We start from the raw sequence: 20,293 nt of genomic DNA on the forward strand, positions 1-20,293 counted from the left end.
TTTTTTTAATACATATTTGTTGAATGAGTGGTTAGGTGATTAAATGAATGACTCAGTGTAAATGAGCTTAAGATATGTGGTGGGGAATGATAAGAGATACGGCTGAAACAGTAGGCTGCAGCTATAGACAAGTTTTTCATCTGAGCCAAAATGCTTTGCCTAAAACAGAGCAGGGACTTTACAGACATTTGCTCATAGAAGTGAAAGAAGTGTGCAGATTTGATCCAGGTCTCACAGCTCTGGGACCAGACCTCGAGTCTTCTGGCTCCAATCCTGTTCTTCTTTCTTTTGTGCCAGCTCTTCTGTCCTGGGGTATCCCAGGCCAACTGCCTGACTCCAGGAAATTTGTCTGGCCTTAGAAAGGTTCTCAGCATCCTTTATGGGGCTGCTAATTCCTGATCATGTTTTAGTGTAAACAGCTGGCCTCTCTTCTCCATTCTGAGTGTTTGATGTCCTCCGGAAATAGAAGACGTTTAAAAGGTGTGGGAAAGGTACAGCTGAGGGGCTGCATTTTGTTGCCGTAACCAAAAGGCACCCTTTCCTGTACCCAGCGCAGGGTTGACTCCCAGTCCTATGTATGGAATCAATGAAATTCTTGTAGGGGTGTTTATTCCTCTTCATACTTGGGACCCTCTCACCAGCTTTGCGTCAGATGACTTACCTTCCTTGGGAATTCCAGAGTTTAGAAGCTGGAGCTGGGTTATTATAGATTATTTCTTCAAAAGAAGATCTCAACAGCATATATTCGTAAAAATCTACAAAGCTTCTTAAAATGAAAACAACAATAACAAAAATATCTAGAATAGGCAAATGCATAGAGACAAAAGTGTAGTGGGGTACCAGGGGCTGAGGGGAACGGGGTATGAGGAATTATTGCTTAAGGGATACTCAGTTTTAGTTTTGGGGTGATGAAAAACTTCTGAAATAAATAATGGTGATGGTTGCATCACATGGTGAATGTAACTGATGTCATTGAATTGTATGCTTGAAAATGTTTGAAATGGCAAATTTTTTGTTATACATGCTTACCACAGTAGGATTAAAAAAAAAAGTTTAAAAAAGTCTTTTCACATCTTGGGCCTTATATGACTGGTTAAACTTTCTTACTTTTTTCCGATTGTACATTTTCTAAGATACTTCAGTTTTCCTAGCTGGTCTCTTTATCTCATTACTGCTACTTTTGTATTATAAACATTAAAAAAAAAAAATACTTTTGTATTATAAACATAAAAAATAGCTTCTTATAATTGTTCTCAATACACTGAATCGTCTAACTGTTGAAATTGGACAGGATACAGATAGTTACCACATTTAAATTTTATGAGGTCGGGGAAGAGGTATTTTCTTTGTGGGGAAGGAGCTTAATTGCTTAATCTTTAGAATTTCCTCCTCTTGGGTTCCTACTTCCTTAAAGAAGTGTTCAAAGATCACACTTGATGTTGGTCATACCAGAGGCGTGGTTTTCATCGATACTCTGTGTTGATGTTTTCTGTTTGAGAGTTAAGCTTGTGTGTGTGTAAGTTTGTACTTCGAGACCATTTTGCATTAAAAACTAAAACCACACCCATTGCTGTAGAGTTGATACAATTTCCGCTCATAGCGACCCTATAGGACAGGGTAGAACTGCCCCATAGGGTTTCCAAGGAGTGGCTGGTGGATTCGAACTGCCCATATTTTGGTTAACAGCCTGAGCCCTTAACTACTGTGCCAAGTTTAACTCTGCTCTACTCCCCAAAGATTGATGTAAATCTCAGATAGCATTGTTGTGCTAGCCCATGGTCTAGGAAATAGGGTGGAGTGGGGAGCATGAGCAGTGTTCTTTTCAGACACTTGTGAAAATATTTCTTGGTAGAGAGAGTCAAATTAATTTAAGAAAGGGGGGTGGGTGGAGATAAGAGGAAAGAAAGGAAAAATAGATTAATTTTAATGGAAAGAAAAGAGTTTCAAAAGGTTCTGTTAGCAACATAAGGCTTAACCAGCAACAAGTTGTGCTAAAAATACTTGTTTGTTTATAAGACTGGGTGATTAAGAGCTAGTTGGAGAAACATCTATCTTAAACACTACTTGCAATCTGTTGTTGTTAGATTTACAATGTTCTCAGCTTTGTTGATTTTTGAGTAAGGGTAGGAATTACAGGTTTTATCTGAAAAATTTGCCTGATGTTTTGTTTGGATGACTTTTTTTGTTAAATTTTTTCACAGTGGTTGTCAACCTTGGCTGCACGTTGTAATCACTGTGGGATCTTAAAAAGAGAGCTAACTGAGCCCGACTCAGGATCCCTGCATGAAATCTCCTAGGATGGATGTGGGGCATTTGAATTTAAACAAAACATTTTCCCTAGGTGATTCCAAAGTATGTCCAGAAAACTACTGTAGAAAACTCCTGTGTATAGTTTTGTATTTCTTTCTTTCCATACATTAACCCCTATGGAAATTGCAAGAGTGCTCAATCCATTAAATTAGAAGAAGATAATGTACATAGGGACATTTTATTAAATTTCTAGACAGATACCTCTATATTAATAGGTCTGCCTTATATAATTTATGGACAGCATAACCCTGTGAGGAGAACTTCCTGTCACATAGGACTGCAGTTTATAGATTCCTTTGTTATGTTTTCCCCTTTCTATTTTAAAGGTCACCACATTCATCCTTTGTATTAGTTGCCTGTGGTTAGGGTAACAAATTAACACAAACTGAGTGGTTTTAAACAACAGAATTTTATTCCCACACAGCTCTGGAGGCCAGAAGTCCAAAATCAAGGTGTCATCAGAGCCCTGATCCCTCTGAAGGCCCTAGGGAAGAAGCCTTCTTGCCTTTTCTAGCTTCTGGTGGTTTCTGGCGATCTTTGGCATTCCTTGGCTTGTGGACATATCACTCCAATTTCTGCTTCTATCTTCAAATTGTGTATGTCCCTGTGTTCTCTTCACATGGCCTTCTTACTAGAACACCAGTCCTTGGATTGAGGGCTCATTGCAATCTAGTATGATCTCACCAGTCCTTGAATTGAGGGCTCATTGCAATCTAGTATGACCTCACCAGTCCTTGGATTGAGGGCCCATTGCAATCCAGTATGACCTCACCAGTCCTTGGATTGAGGGCCCATCGCAATCCAGCATGACCTCATTTTAATGCAGTTACATGTGCAAAGACCCTAGCTCCAAATAAGGTCACATAACACAGGTACAGAGGGTTAGGACTCAACATATTTTTTGGAGGGGACACAATTCAACCCATAACATCCTCCTCTTCTGCAAACAATAGCCCAGCTTCCCAAGGAGGTTTTAAATATGCTAGGTCTTCAAAAAAAATTAAATGGTTGAAACTGATGTTGCTTTTTCCTTATTTGTTGTGGGTTAGGTGCTGTCCCCTCACAGACTGAAATCTTTGTAGTTTAAGACATCAGACTTGGATGAGGCAGGGTAAACCGTATTACTTAAGGACCTGCTTACTCGGTGGTTTTCATATGAGACTATGTTCTAAGGCAAAGGCGACCACAGAGCGTATGGCATTGAGTTTGAGTTGTCTGGAACTGGTTAGAAATAAAATATCTTTATTCCAGCATTCTCAAAGTTTGTCAGCCTTTTATTATTTCACAGGAAGAATTCTAGCTTCTTATCTTGAGATGAGCCTGTCCCCAAATCTGGCTCCAATTTTTTTTTTTTCTCCTATTCAGTTGCTGAGCACATTTTGCTGTATGATATCACTGTTGGCAGTAGGTTAAAAGTTACTGAATAACTTAAATGTCAGAATTCAAACCACCAAGTATACATGATTTTGTTCAGCCAGATTTTTAAATGAAATCTAATTCAAGTTCTTGGCTAAAAGTACTTTCCACATTTATCAAAGTGATGCGTAAACTGAAGAAATACATCTAAATGCCAGGTGTTATTGAGTCCGGGAGAGCAGAAGGGTAGCAGAGCCAAGGACAGTCATTTATCCAAGTAGTCTAATTTATTTATCTTTTTGAAAAAAATCTTTTGGCCTCTGTAGCTTTCATCCTTTGTTTGAAAAAAGTGGCATAGAGTTTATCAAGCACTAGACTGGGTTTTGAGGGTATGGAAAATTCTGTTGATGATTTTCTCTAGTTTTGGCCTTCATGTGAATTGTATATGAGGAAGCTTGTAAAAAGTACCTCAGTGGCTTTATCTTGTATCTCTTGGCTATCTTTTCCCCTAGATTTCAGTTGCTATAATGAAGAGAAGAGTGCTTTTTTACCTTTAGTAAGTCACTGAATGTTACTTTGGCAGGTAAAAGGGGATGGTGTGGCCACTTCTGCTGCTTTCTGTCTTGTGAGGAGAGATCAGTGAGAAACTAGGCCAGATGAGTATAAATTAGGACTTTGGTATTTTCTTTAGACCACAATCTTAGTCAACATAGAATATGTGGATGGTTCATCTGAAGTATCTTTCTCAGCCACCCTTTTCAGTGCCTAGTATATCCAGGCAGAATCATGCTATGTAAGTTCTGCAAAACATAAATAATAAAAGGAATAAGCAACTTTACTGTGTAATAAGTGATAGTCTAGCCTAATATGAAGGTGGCATAGAACTTTGGAACTTTTGAATGTATGAAAAACTATACTGTATATGTAATTATTATGTATCATTTAGGTTTCTAGGCAGTTTGCAATTGATCCCTTTTTTTAATCTCTAAATTTGGACTGTTTTGTCATTTCACTAATCATTTCAAATATTTGTTTTAAGGGTCCTTCTGCAGGTTGTTTTTAATTGAGTTATGGCTAGTGTGGTTGAATTGATTATGGGTATATACTGTATATTTATACTTATTGATATCTGTGTGTTCTGAACATAAGTTGGCATTAGTGTATCACGTCCACAGCCAGTTTATCACAAGCCATGACCTGAGCAGCTAGAATTAAGGACTGTACAGATAAAACGTATGCCAGTTTGACTTTTTATCTCAGTCCTTTTAGTAAAATTCTCAGTAAGGCAGCATTATTTCCTTTTGTTTTTCTTTCCATTCTTTTGGTAAATTTATAAATGAGAAATAAGTGAGAATAAAACAGGAAACAAGACTATGAATTAAAAAGGTGAGCATAATTAGTTCTAGAATAATCTAGGTTGGCTGTATATTGATACCATCCGTACAGGGTAAAGGTAAGTGTTTTTGTGTGTTTGTTATGTTGAGCTTTTATTAAACAGTTGCTCTGTGGCAAGTACTAGCCTTAAACACTTTGTATAAATTAATTCATTTATTCTTCCTAATGCATTCAGGTATGTATTGTTTATCACCATTTTACAGACAAGGAAACCGAAGTCTCAGCAATTATGTGGCAGAGCTAGAATTCACATCCAGGCAGTCTGCCTCTGGGGCCCTTGTCTTAACTACTAATAGAGCAACAGCCGCTCTGGCAGAGAGAAAGAAGTGGATGTTTCTGGCTGCAACCAATGACTGCCCTGGCAGGGAACACAACAGAGAATCCCAGATGGAGCAGGAGGGCAGTGGGTTGCAGACCTCAAATTCTCTTAAAAGACCAGACTTAATGGTCAGACTGAGACTAGAAGGACCCCAGAGATCATGGTCCCCAGACATTCTGTTAGCCAAAGACAGGAACCATTCCCAAAGCCAACTCTTCAGGCAGGGATTGGACTGGACTATAAGACAGAAAATGATACAGGTGAGGAGTGAGCTTCTTAGCTCAAGTAGGCACGTGAGACTATTTGGGTAGCTCCTGTCTGAAGGGGAGATGAGAAGGCAGAGGGGGACAGGAGCTGGCTGAATGGACACGCAAATACAGGGTGGAGAGGAGTGTGCTGTCTTATTGGGGGAGAGCAACTAGGAGTATATAGCAAGGTGTATACAAATTTTTGTATCAGAGAGTGATGTGATTTGTAAACTTTCACTTAAAGTACACACACAAAAAAAGAAGTGGGCATTTGCAGAAAGAAGAGTTCAGACTTCTCATCCAGTATATTTGCCTGTCCCCTTGAAGGTTAAAAATGGCTGTGAAAGGGGAAGGTGTTTTATGAATCGACTCTCTTGATGACAAGTACAACAGAAGAGAGATTGCACTCAAATTTATACCCATGTTATTCTGGTATTTAGAAAGATCAAGAAGTGCCTTTTTCAAGTGAAGCGATTCCAAAGAGTTGTTCGCACACAAACTTTTCAAAGATTAATAAATACAGTGTATCAGTTATTTATTGCTGTGTAACAGGCCACACAGAATCTTAAAGGTTTAAAACAACAACAGTCACTTACTTTGCTTAAAAAAAAAAAAAAATCTGTAATTTGGGCAGAGCTCAATAAAGCTAGCTTATTCTTTGCTTCATGGAGTGTCATCTGGTGTGGCTTTGGTTGGAGGATCCACTTTCAAAATGCCTTACTCACATGGCCAGCAAGTGCTGGCTTTCAGCTGGGACCCGAGCCAGGTTGTGGGCTGAGATTCTCAGTTCTTCATGTGGTCCTCTCCACAAGCTGCTTGGGTTGCCTCACTGGATAGCGACTGGGTTTCAAGAATGCCGTTGTTGCTGGGTTCTGTCATAACGGTTCCGACTCATAGCAACCCTATATACAACTGAATGCAACACTGCCCAATTCTGTATCATCCTCACAATCGTTGCTGTGCTCGAGCCCATTGTTGCAGCCACTGTGTCAGTCCATCTCACTGAGGATCTTCCTCTCTTTCACTGACCCTCTACCTTACCAAGCATCATGTCCAAAACACGTGAGATGAAATCTCATCATCCTTGCTTCCAAGGAGCATTCTGGCTGTACTGCTTCCAAGATAGCTTTGTTTGTTCTTCTGGTAGTCCATGGTATATTCAATATTCTTTGCCAATACCATAATTCAAAGGCATCAATTCTTCTTCGGTCTTCCTTATTCATTGTCCAGCTTTCCCATGCATATGAGGCGATTGAAAATACCATGACTTGGGTCAGGTGTACCTCAGTCCTCAAAGTGCAACCTTTGCTTTTAAACACTTTAAAGAGGTCTTTTGCAGCAGATTTGCCCAATGCAATGTGTCTTTTGATTTCTGGACTGCCGCTTCCATGACTGTTGATTGTGGATCCAAGTAAAATGAAATCCTTGACAACTTCAATCTTTTCTCCGTTTATCATGATATTGCTCATTGATCCAGTTGTGAGGATTTTTGTTTTATGTTGAGGTGTAATCCATACTGAAGGCTGTGGTCTTTGATCTTCATTAGTAAGTGCTTCAAGTCCTCTTCACTTTCAGCAACACCATTCCTTTTCAATTTTCACTCCTTGCATAGTAGATCACATGATTGTCTAATTCAAAATGGCCAATATCAGTCCATTAAGCTCACTAATGCATAGGATATTGATCTTTATGCATTCTGTTTCATTTTTGAGTTTTCCTAGATTCATGCTTTGTACATTGCACATTCCAATTATTAATGGATGTTTGCAGCTTTCTTCTCATTTTGAGTTGTGCCATGTCAGCAGATGAAGGTCCTGAAAGCTTGACCCCATCCACATCATTGAGGTTGTCAGCTCTGTTTTGAGGAGGCAGCTCTTCCTCTTCCCTGGTGGAATTTTGAGTGCCTTCCAACATGACAGGCTCGTCATCTTCCCACAGTATAACAGACAATGTTCCACTGCTATTCAAGAATGAGCATCACCTATGAGAATGATGCTTGCTTAATAATTGTTTATTGAATGTATGAAAAACTTTCATGTTGTTTCCTTGTACACATTGGCTCACTTGACAAACTGCCATTGTAAAGTCCATATTTCTTCCCAGGATCTGGTAATCCTTGGCTCTGAAAACTGCTGTTTAGAGGGTTCCTTAATCTTGACTTGAAGATCTATTTCTTCACTCAGCCACTTTTCTGTCTCCAGTAAATTATCCACCGTTATTACTAGCCTGTAAAAATCATCAAATTGTTAGCCATTCAGTATATAGTAAGTAAAAAACTTTTTTAAGATTTGGAGAACTCTTGAGAACTCCCATTCTTTCCTTCTTTAGCCTCAGTTGCAATGAAAATTAATGTAATTTCCTGTTCTGGGACCTGGAGACGGTGTAATAATAAATTCACCACTTGCCATTCTTGAGTTGTGGGTTATTTTTCCTAAAATGAAGATCTTAATTTTTGTCTTGACAGGAGGCAGCATGGTGTACAAAATTCATTTATATGTTATTAAAAAAATAAGAAAAGTGGAATGTTTCCTTGTAACCCTAGTTTACATCTTAGTGGGGAGAGACACATAATAAAAATAATCAGTAGAATGATACAATTGTAAATGATTTGAATATAGGAGTAAAGTATAATAGGGTAGTTTTAGAAGTGTGAGTGTGGTTATTGGGGCTGCCTTTAGGATGGTCATTGTAAAGCAGATACTCGAGCCGAGGCTTAAAGGAAGGGGGACAGGGTAACCATATGGATATCTGAGGGAAGCACATTCCTGGCAGAGGGAACAGCCAGTATAAAGGCCTGGAAGCGTGCTTTGCGTGAAATGCAGGGATGTCAGTATGGCTGGAGCTAAAGTGAACATGGGGGAGAGTAAAAAAAAAAAAACAACAAAAAAACCCACTGCTGTGGAGTCCATTCGGACTCTTAGCGACTCGATAGGACAGAGTAGAACTGCCCCATAGGGTTTCCAAGGAGTGGCTGGTGGATTCCAACTGCCGGTCTTTTGGTTAGCAGCCTAGCTCTTAAGCAGTGCGCTATCGGGGCAGTAGGAGGAGAAGGAGAGTACCAAAACAAAAACTCAAACCCGCTGCCATGGAGTCCATTCCGACTCATAGGGACCCTATAGTAGGAGATAGTGTTAGGGACAGTGGCATCACTAGGATTGGTGTTACCCCACCCCCACACTCCCATGGGTGGAGAAGCCTGGCCTGGCCCTGCCTTCCCACAGCTCCTTTGCTCTGCTATTGGCTAAGGCAGAGACCTTCTTCTCTGCCGAATGGCAGGTATTGAGGCCTAGTTGCCTGCACCCTGACTGGCGGGTAATGGGGGAGGGCGATACCAGCCCTGGTGATGCCACTGCCTTGGCAGCCCTTTGCTCAGCAGCGCAGGCTCACCTGTGGACTCTGGGGTTATTTTGGTGTCCCACCCTCTGACAGTGTCAGGTGGGGCATCCCCCGACCCCAGTGATGCCACTGGTTAGGGAAATAAGATGGAAGGAGGGGTCAAATGATATAAAGCCTTGGTCATTGTAAGGATTTTGCTTTTTACTGTGATGTAGATAGGAGCCATCTGAAGGTTTTGAGCAGAAGAGAGGCACACCCATCTGACTTAGATTTTAAAAGGATTGCTCTGGTTGGTATGTTGAGAAAAGCCCAGTCCTGGCAGGCAGGAAAACAAGCTGTGCCGCTTAACTGCTCTGTGTCATCTTTGGGACACACAGCACTGCTTTTTGTTTATAAACCATGTTCACATCTGTCATTTCATTTAGTCTTAGAAAAACCTTATAAAATATTTGTTACCTTTCCTATTTTACATGTGATTTGGAGGTTCAGAGAAATTCACCAACTTTCCCAAGCCTAAGCAAGCAGGGTGTCTCAGAGTTACACCTTGTACCCAGATTGCCTGACTTTTGTGCTTTTTCCCACAGTAAGACCTGACCGTCTCCATGTTCCTTTCAGCTTAAAATAATTTCAGTTTTGCAAGTGTAGTTTCCAGAGCAATAGAGCAACAGTAGCATGTGGAGTTCCTTTGGGAATGAGAAACACTAGGATTCTTACTGCTGAGATGGCTTGAATTTAAGGTTGATCTACTCGTTCCATAAGAAAGCAGGTTTGCAATGAATAGAATAGACTTGGAAGTGTGCCGTTTTTTGTTCAGCCACTTGGTATGAAAATTGGGTATCTGAAAATCCAGATTTTGGGGGGAAATTGAAATCATTTGTGTTTTACTAATGTATACTTTTCAGGCCCATTGGCCCATCATCTAAGCAAGGTTTATTGGTGTAATGATTATTTTGTGGCTTAAAATTATTGTGTCTCTCTTGGAGTAGCATGTTTCCGATCAGAAAGACAGACTTCCGTTTTCATAATTTTTATGAGTTTATTTAAAAATACTGAATAGAACCTGACTTAAGCTAATTGTTATAAATATTGTTAGGTTAGATTGGTTTATCAATATTGTTGCTGTTGTGTTGTTGTTATTAGGTGCTATGAAGTTGATTTCAACTTATAACCACCCTGTGTGACAGAGTGAAACTGCCCCCAGAGGGTTTCCTAGGAAACAGATCTTCAGTTCTTTCTTCTGTGGCACTGTTGGCTGGGTTTGAACCAGTTAGCAGCTGAGCGCTTAACTGTAGTGCCACCAGGGTGTCTTTATCAGCTTTGTGAACTATAAATGATCACTGTAATAATAACCCTTACTGTAACTCTGAGTCATGTCTTTGCACTCTTGGAAATTTAATTTTTTTTTTAATTAACAAAAAAGGACATTGAGTGATACAGAGACACTCATGCCAAGAATCTAAAAGTTCATATCAACCATGATTTTCTCACACTCTTTTCTACATTTGGCCACTGCAAGGACTGTCAGATTCCTCTCTTAATATTTGTGGTGTCACAGTTATACTAAGACAATCTTGAATTCTGGCAGTGAAATAAAGCACTTTCATTGTCTTCAAATATTAATAAAAACAAGGGAAATACAAATCTGCAGTTATTCAGATTGTTAAAATTAGTTTTTGTAGGTCATTTCAAAGGTTTTGATCATTTATAGTTTTTTTTGTTTTGAGCTGAATTGGACAATCAGCTTATTTGTAATTTAGCTTAAGAGAAATTTCATTAAAAAAAATTTTTTTTTTTAAATTAGCAATTGGTAGGTATGGAGAGGACAGTGGTAGCTCAGTGGTAGAAGTCTTGCCTTCCTGTGGGAAACCTGGGTTCTCTTCCCTACCAGTGCCCCTAAAGCACAGCTACAGCTTGGCAGTCAGTGGGGGCTTACGTGTTGCGGTGATGCTGAAGAGGTTTCATTGGAGCTTCCAGACTAAGAGTAGGAACAAAGGTCTGGTGATTGTACTTCCGAAAATCAGCCAGCGAAAACCGTTTGCACCCCAGTAGTCCAGTTCCCTTGTGCATGGGGTCACCATGAGCTGGCGGCCAATTTGATGGCAGCTAATGAAACAACAGGGGATGGAGGCCAAATAACAACCACCAAAGAGAAATGAAACTTTATAAAAAGACTCTTTACAAAACTTCTTAATATAATACCTTTTCAGAATGTATTATGGGCCAGTGAGTAATTTTGCCCCATACTCTGTATTATGCTCTGTGTAATGGAAATCTTGTGAAGATCATTTGACTATAAAGAGGTAAAAGTTACTAAAGTCGTTGTAGGTAAGGGGTTGCTGTCATTGCACTATGATAATCATTACCAGCCTGGAGAGTGGGAAAAGCAGTGACTGCTTATGAGCCAAACCAGTTAACATCAAAACTGATTTTAAGCAAGTGTAGCTGCTAAATGGCTATAGCACCACCCAGGTACAGATGAAGTAGACTAAACTCAATCGTTGAATTCAGGGCATTTGCTTGTCACAGGTATAAATTATGAATTGAAATGCTGGTTTTCATAGTGGCAGTAAAATCACTGAAATAACAATGATCAATAAGAAGGGGTTTTAAAAACTTTAAGTATTAATAATTCTGACCCAGAAAAAAACTATTTTAATTTATGTCACCCATAGACCATACAAATGGCCATTCTTTGTTGTGCATTTCTGTATCCCTCCTTCCTCTCTAACTCCCCCATCCCTCTTCCCAGACTCTCTACTTCTTTTGGATTCACTGTGAAAACCATGTAAGTTTTAGAGAATTGAAGGTAGGAAAGAGGTTGTGAAAAGCAGAATTCATTTTTAGAGCAGTGTTTTTCAAATGTTGGTATGTATCACACTCACCTGGATGGCTTGTTAAACAGATTGTTAGGCTCCAGCCCCACAGTTTCTGGTTAAGCAGGCCTGGGGTGAGATTGGTCCAGGCACCACACTTTGAAAACCCCTGTGCAAGACGAAGGTGCATCCTAATTTAGAGGAGCTAACAAAATGTGTTAATTGCTAGTTGACAGTGGGATTCAAGGACAGAAACATGTAGAAGCTGCTCCTAGAAGCCATAGCAGTCGCTTTGACTTGGCAAGTGACCATGTGTGTTGTTAAGGGGGTCTGCCAAGGAAATAGGAAAACAGAGGAACTGTTCTGGTTATCTGCTGTTTTTCTGGCAGTGGTCATCAGTAAGTAGACTAAATAAATAGGAGATAAATACAGTACCAATTTTTAAAACAAAGAAGGTAGATTCCCCATTAGACTAGGGACTCATAGGGAAGACCCTGGTATAGGAAGGGATACAATAAGTGGGAGCCAAAATTAAAACAAGAACGAGCATACCAGTTTTGTTTCCTTTATAGAATAAAGTATTAGAGCTATTGATAGTGTGACATACAAGGCCATCCAGCATCTAGCCTTGTGTGTTATAGTCTCCTCTCTTTTCCCTGTATCTCTGAGATGACCCCCTTCCCACTGTGTGCTAACATGTGCATGTAACTGCCCACGCACCCTCTCTAACTTCACCTCTCCCTTGCACTTCCCTAAACAAAACACGCCGTCTTATGCCTATGTCCATTTTCATATGCTATCCTACCTGCATGAAATGCCATCCCTCACTCACATCTTCCTTTTTTACCAGTTTATTTGCTACAGACAAGTTACTGAAGCCAGTTAATTTTATTGTCAGGATCACTTCTAAGAATAAAATAGTTAAGATGACCTCATGATCCTCTCGGTAAAGATACAGTACCCCGGCTGTATGCTTCCACAGCACGCTGCAGAAACCCATATTATGGCACTGATCACTCTAGGATCTTTTATCTATGTCCGTTCCCCTCTCACACAGACACTATATCCGCCAGGATTCCTCTAGTCTCAGTCAGACCATTAAGTCTGGTCTTTTTACGAGAATTTGGGGTCTGCATCCCACTGCTCTCCTGCTCCCTCAGGAGTTCTCTGTTGTGTTCCCTGTTAGGGCAGTCATCGGTTGTAGCCAGGCACCATCTAGTTCTTCTGGCCTCAGGCTGATGTAGTCTCTGCTTTATGTGGCCCTTTCTGTCTGTTGGGCTTATAATTACCTTGTGTCTTTGATGTTCTTCATTCTCCTTTGATCCAGGTAGGTTGAGACCAATTGATGCATCTTAGATGGCCATGTGCTAGGGTTTAAGACCCCAGATGCCACTCTCCAGAGTGGGATGTGGAATGTTTTCTTAATACATTTTATTATGCCAGTTGACCTAGATGTATCCTGAAACCATGGTCCCCAAACCACCGCCCCTGCTACGCTGGCCTTCGAAGCGTTCAGTTTATTCAGGAAACTGCCTTGCTTTTGGCTTAGTCCAGTTGTGCTGACCTCGCCTATATTGTGTGTTCTCTTTCACTTCACCTAAAATAGTTCTTGTCTACTATCTAATTAGTGAATACCCCTCTCCCTCCCTCGCCCCCACCCTCGTTCCCTCGCTCCCTCCCTCCCTCTCTCCCGACTCTCATCAAAGAATATTTTCTTCTCTGTTTAAACTATTTCTTGAGTTCTTATAATAGTGGTCTCATACAATATTTGTCCTTTGCAACTGATTAATTTCACTCAGCATAGTGTCTTCCGGATTCTTCTATGTTATGAAATGTTTCACAGATTCCTCACTGTTCTTTATCGATGTGTAGTATTCCATTGTGTGAATATACCATAATTGATTTATCCATTCATCCGTCGATGGGCACCTTGGTTGCTTCCATCTTGTTGCAGTTGTAAACAGTGCTGCAATAAACACGGGTGTGTGTATAAAAGTAGAAGTATTTTTAAAATAAATTTTTGTTGACTTTATTTGATAGCCTGCCTTCTGGCATTGTGAAAGGCTAATGAATTTGGCTGTTGACAAAGAAAGTAATTCTCATTTCAAATATTCCCTCATTGAAAATATCAGTTTGCAACATTCAGGAGGACTTTTTATTTCAGTTATTCTGAGTTTAAAATTGAAAACATCAGTTTGCAGCATCTAAGAAGACTTCTTATTTCAGTTATTATCTGAGTTTAAAATTTGTTTAAATGTATATTATATTTATTTCCTATATTATATGTATATATAACGTGATTATAGAGTTTTTAAAACATATATAACACTGCCTTTTAGGAAAGTTTATAAATAAGGTGCTTTTATACCTATAAGAATTATTTTTAGAATTGTTTTTGATATGTCCAGAGTACCAGGCTAGGGATTTGACCACATCAATACACTGCTTGGCTTGTTCCTATGCCTAGCATTCTTGTTGTGTTACATGGATCTATAGAGACGTTCTGATTTGCTTCAGAGCTACATATAGCATGCATGTGTGTAACTTATTTTAATTAGTGCCCCATATCTTTTATTTTCAGCATGTTGGAGCAGGATTCCAGGAGAGTGAATCCTGATGTGAAGCCTGCAAATCAAAGGAGGCATCTTTTGGGATTTTCTGCTAAAGAGGTGCAAGACACATCAGATGATATCATCAGGAAAAACAGCTACAGGTTAGATGGCATATATCTGTCTAATTGATGTAATGAAATAAAAATAGAGAATTATGTAATTTCACATCTGAATCTTTCATGCGAAATTTTGTCTAGTGGAGTAGAAAAGTTACTGAGGCCAGTTAATAAATTTTACTGTTAAGATCAGTCCTATGAATACATTTATTTTGAAACCTTTCCCAGTTTTAGAATTCTTGTAGAGATGTGACCTTTAAAATCTCAGATTGAATGCATTAATATACACGTTGAAACACATACAGTATATAAATGTTATATTGTATATAAAATACTTCAGTATAGTTATTTTCTTTTTCCTATGTTTGTACATATAATGTATTTAATATTTGCTACTTTGTCCATTGATTGATATGGTTAACCTTATTTGCAATCATTAGGTAAAATGACTTATACTTATTTATTGTGAGCTTTCCTGAATCTTCCTCCCCCGTTACAACTTAATACTGACTTGGTAAATTCCATATTGCTTATCAATAACGAAAGACTTACAATTGTACAAAAATACAATTTCTATCTTACGGTAACTAAAAGAAGATCATAGTGAACGTTTTCAAAGCTGTATGCTTTTTGGTAAATATTTTCCCTGTGCTATTTAGAATTTTTATTAGATCTGAATGGAGCCAGGTCCTTTACTAACAAGGCAAAGGGAGTCCATAGTGTGGCAGCCATGACACTGTACATTGCTTGAAAGTCATTAATGATTTGTATATTATTTTTTTTTTAACTCTCTTAAGGTTTTACAGGCCAGGGGCCACAGGGGAGACATTCTTGTGATTTTTATCCTGTTACGCTCATACTGTTGAATGAAATTATTATCCTAGTTCTGTAGGCTTGTTATTGTCATAGTCCTATAGCCTTATCTCCATCTTGCTGTGCTAGAAAAAAGGCTGGTATTTTTTTTTTTTTCAGGAATCTGCAGTGTATAAAGCACTATGTTCAGTGCTGTGGACGATCCAAGGAATTATATGGTAGTAACTATAATGCAATGTAGGACGTGATAGCTGTCATAATGTTGGAAAACACGTAAAGTTTCTGCTTTTTTATGCGCCAAAGTTATGCCATGGTCCTGGAAGAGCAATGACAGTGATCATGTAACAGTTTCCCTGATATCGCTAGAGTTTAATAGTGCCTGTAATTTCCCTAAGTAGTTTGTTCGGGCTTTCCCTGCGTATTACGTAACTTTGAGTTCTTCTGTTCTCCGCATGCAATCCATCAAAAGTCACATTTAAAATTTAACAGCCTTTAGACTTGTGAGGGTTGTAAGTGTGTGGCTTAGGTATGCATAGCTTGTTGCTAAAAGATAGAGCAAGTGTTTTTTTGTTAGGTACTTGATGTTACAGTTCAGGTAACATCTGTTTACAAGAGTATTGTTTTTACAAGAGTATAGTTTATTTTGCACTAACTAAAAAAACAGAAGCCTTCACTTATTTGTGTACATTAGAGTAAGGTAACATACTTACCTTACTGCATAGTATTCTGATCATATTAGTTCATGCCATAGGTCTCCGTGAATTTCAGGCTGTAATTTTATCAGCTTTCAAAGTAGCACATGAGATGCAAGCCATCTCTCTGCTGCCGGCCCCCACCCGCTCAAGTCGGCGTTGCCTGTGCATATTTGAGTTACTGGTCTTGGTAAGAAACAGAAAAGATTATAGCTTCTTGGCTCCATGCAAGTCTCTTGAAGTACCTAAGATTATTACTGAGCAACTTGGGAGATTTGAACTCCATTAATTCGATGCTGTTTTTAATCATTATAAATACTGAATAAAAGATATGGAAAAATGTTTGTGAAACATTTGAAAGCACCAAATACGAATTTGCTTTGAACTGAATTTTAGGATTATTTATGCTCAGCCATGACACCTGTATTTATTTTTAATACAACTTGTTTTATATCATGTTTCATTTTTTAGGAGAATTTTAAGAACTGGTTCAATTAAAAAAGGAATTGATTCTAATCCCATAGTTTATAATACCGTATTTACCTGTCGTTTAATAATTAATTGCATATATTTTTTCAATCTGAAAACTGTGTGATGTATAAATAAGATGACCATATAGTTTATCAGCTAATGCTTTGAAGAATGAAAGGTAGTGCCTAGTAATAGTTAAGTCAGGACATCAGGCATAAATCTTGGGTAAATGGGAAAGGGTGGTCAGCCTACATATAAGGCAACAGTCTTTATTCCATGAATTCTCATTCATGCTAGCTTGGTAGCCTTGGCCCTTAATGTACTGATTTATTGGCTGAAATGTTTTCTATTGACATAGAATGGTTTGCAAGCATTCTAAGAACTCTAACCTTCTCAGGGTTAGTGTGGGTCTAATTGTCTCCAGATTGCACGTTGGCTTAGATTTTCTCTTTCCTTTTTTCTTCATCTCCTCCCAGTCTCTTCCCTGGTGTTCCTCCTATCAGATTTTTTTTTTTTTTCTTTCCCAAAGAGTATTTTTGGCTGATAGAACAAAGCCAGTCAGCACAAATGTGTAGAAGTCATTACTAGAGTTTATCACATGGAAAGAAAATCATAAATCAGAAATATATTTTCTAAAGCAGTTTTGGACTTTTCTGATGGGACTACAGTGTTTGTATTTTTAAGTATACAGACACAATTTTTAAGATAATACATATATGGCAAGTCTTTGTTCTTGACTTTCTAACATGGCAAGAAGCCTCTCCTTATAGGTATTCAGAAAAGTGTACATTACCAAGTACAAGAGAGATTTCCTTTTCTTTCCCCTCAACACTTAATTTTAATCTGATCTGCTTCCGAATGTCATCATTATCTGTGTACCAGCACCTCTGTTTTCTTCACACAATCCTAATAGCCAGAAGAGAGGACATCAGGAAAGTTGCTGGTCCAAGTTGCAGGGAAGAATGCTCTATAAACCCTCAGTTCTTTCTTCTTTTCCCTGTGTGTGGTGGCATACATAAAAATCTCTAATTTTTCCCTCGGAGTTGGTTTTCACCTTTGCCAAAATTATTTTCATCAGGTATGCCAGTGATTTCAGCGTTGCCGAACTTAATGGAAACTTGTCCCAATCTTACTTGACCTTCTCAACATTTGGCTGCATGGATCACGCCGTCCTTGAAACATTCTCCTTTTGCGTTACTGTATTTTTTAGTTTTTATCCTGCCTCACTGGCTGCTGCTTTGCAGTCTTCTTTGTGGGCACCTGTTCTATCCAAATCTCAAGATTTGGTACTGTGAACTTTTCTGTTTTCTTTCTGCCTGGGTGACCTCATCTGTAATTTAGTACATAATCCATATTTGTATATCCTGTTGACTCTCAAATTTATGTTTCCAGTCCAGACTTCTTTTCTGGGTCTCCAAAATCATGTATCCAATAGTCTCCTTGACATCTCTATTTTAACATTTCAGATTTTACAAAGCCACAGTGGAACTCTAGGTTCCTCTCCCTGTTCTACCTCCAGCTAGTTTACTACCACAGCATTCCTCATTCCCTAGGATATGAATTAGCTTGGTGGTTAGGAACATGTATTTTTTGATGCCAATGGAGTAACTGGATAATATCCTGCTAGCATTATCCTAGTGATTTAGGTGCCACATAATTCTAAAATTTATATCCAGCTTTTCAGCTCTTTCACTTTTCTCCTGACAAATATTTTATGCTTCTTTTCACCTCCACACCTTTTCAAAGGTTATAATTCAGCTTTGTTATCATGGAATTATAAATGAAAACAGAATTATAAACGAAAACTGGTTGCATGATAAATACTGCCGTTCCTATCACAGGTGGTCTTTCTCCTAACTTCCGCCATTACTGTGTCACATCCTGTGTTCCAGCAGCATGTGTACACCTTGCTCTGAGTTCATTGAGGGCAGGGGCCATGTATTATCATTGTATCCCCAGGTCTGGTACATAATAATTACTTGATAGCCAGTGGCTGTATAGATGTGAATTACCATGATCTCTCTGTAGAAAACTGGAAAATGACTGTGCTCTGTAGTCTATACTTTCTTCTTTTCTAATGTATTTGCTTCTGTTTCAGGGTATGCTCTATTTACTGTATTTTTATTTCCAGGAAAAGTGAACAGTAGTAATGAGTTTCTGGCAGCAAACTTTTTCTTAGGAATTTAAGACTCAAGGGAATAAACTTGTGCATGTATATTTCAGGTACGACCATTCTGTTTCAAATGACAAGGCCCTGATGGTTCTCACTGAGGAGCCACTACTCTATATTCCTCCACCTCCTTGTCAGCCCCTGATCAACACAACAGAGTCTCTCAGGTGAGTGTTGTAGATTATTGCAGGAATATTGAATGGGTTCCTGTGTTTAGCTTTGGAACTAGAACAGTATTTGTTCAGATTGACTAAGTAGCTGAGAGAAGCCTCTGAATTACTTGCTGGAGAACCATAGGTGTATCATATAGGTATATTATATAGGTATATTCAGTTTCCCCACCAACCTGGTAGAGATGGTAGTGAGTCTATTTCAAGTAATGGTATTAGCATTACATATTTAAATATGTTTTAATATTTGAAAACTATAGAATATTAATATAAAAATTCAAGGTAATTGTTAGGGTTGGTGATGGTAACGTTCATAGCAGAAGGTGCCATTTTCCTCAAATTAGGAAGATGATAATTTGAAGACATGTGATTCTGGAGATACTTTCCCATTAGTGTACCCTTCTTTATCAACTTTCACCCTTGAATTTTTTCCTGTGATTTTGGATCCTAACCTTGACCCCCAAAACTGCCTCAATGTTCTTATGGTAGGTAGTAGTCACCTGTGCTTTGATAGGCATAGTCTTATGTCTTCCCAACTGCTCTGAAAGGTAAGCAAAATAAAGGACAGTTATATTTGAAGTAGCCTTTTTTTATTTTCAATGTTGGAAAATTTGAATTGTAGTGCATTGATTTTTTCCTGGCAGTTTAGTTCATTCTTTTTCTTTTTCCAAAAGACCGTGTTTTTCAAAGACTTTCATGCATTCAGTTGTTGTTAGGGGTCCTATAACTTAAATTCTCTCCAGTATCTCAGATGTTTGTGTGCACACGCCCAAGAGCAGAAACTGGAAATACCTTTTTTGTGGAAAAATCTTTGCAGCTAATATTTGGCAGTTTATTAGGTATGGTTTTTTTTGTTTTGTTTTGTTTTTGAATTTTGCATTCATAATTGAGGAGGACATCATGTTTGGTAGGGTAAAGCGTCAGTGAAAATGAGAAAAACCCTCAACGAGATGGATTGACTTAGTGGCTACAACAATGGGCTCAAACATAACAACGAATGTGAGGATGGCGCAGGACCAGGCAGTGTTTCGTTTTGTCATACATAGGGTCACTATGAGTCAGAACTGACTCAGTGGCACCTAACAACAACAGTATTCTATAACTATGCATGTCTTATTAAAGATACCTTTTAATATTAACTGTCTTAGCTTTTTCAAATCCAAAAGTAATACTGAGTCATCAGCTACTTGGGGTCTTCTTTGGAACCTGCAGAATATGATTAAATTCACTTCCAGGTAAGGGATGAGACTTACTTCTTTGAAATATGTTTGATTAATTAAGCTGTTTTATAGGTTAAATCATGAACTTCGAGGTTGGGTTCATAGACACGAAGTGGAAAGGACCAAGTCGAGAAGAATGACAAATAATCAACAGAAAACCCGTATCCTTCAGGTATGTTTCTACTTGCCTTTGATAATTGTCTTAGTCACCTATTGCTGCTATAACAGAAGTACCACAAGTAGATGGCTTTAACAAAGAGAAATTTATTCTCTCGCAGTCTAGTAGGCTAGGAGTTCAAATTCAGAGCACCA

General features: G+C 38.7%; 1 protein-coding gene across 1 annotated transcript in view; it reads left to right on the forward strand.

Annotated features, from left to right (window-relative positions):
- ATF6 (activating transcription factor 6) overlaps positions 1-20,293 on the forward strand; it is a 259,261-nt gene that overhangs the window by 81,801 nt on the left and 157,167 nt on the right. The window contains exons 10-12 of the mRNA XM_049881061.1: positions 14,359-14,490; positions 18,645-18,758; positions 20,054-20,153. Coding sequence (XP_049737018.1) covers positions 14,359-14,490; positions 18,645-18,758; positions 20,054-20,153 — 346 coding nt within the window. The remainder of the gene's footprint in view (positions 1-14,358; positions 14,491-18,644; positions 18,759-20,053; positions 20,154-20,293) is intronic.

This window comes from Elephas maximus, chromosome 3, assembly GCF_024166365.1.
Source record: "Elephas maximus indicus isolate mEleMax1 chromosome 3, mEleMax1 primary haplotype, whole genome shotgun sequence".
NCBI classification, from domain to species: Eukaryota; Metazoa; Chordata; class Mammalia; order Proboscidea; family Elephantidae; genus Elephas; species Elephas maximus.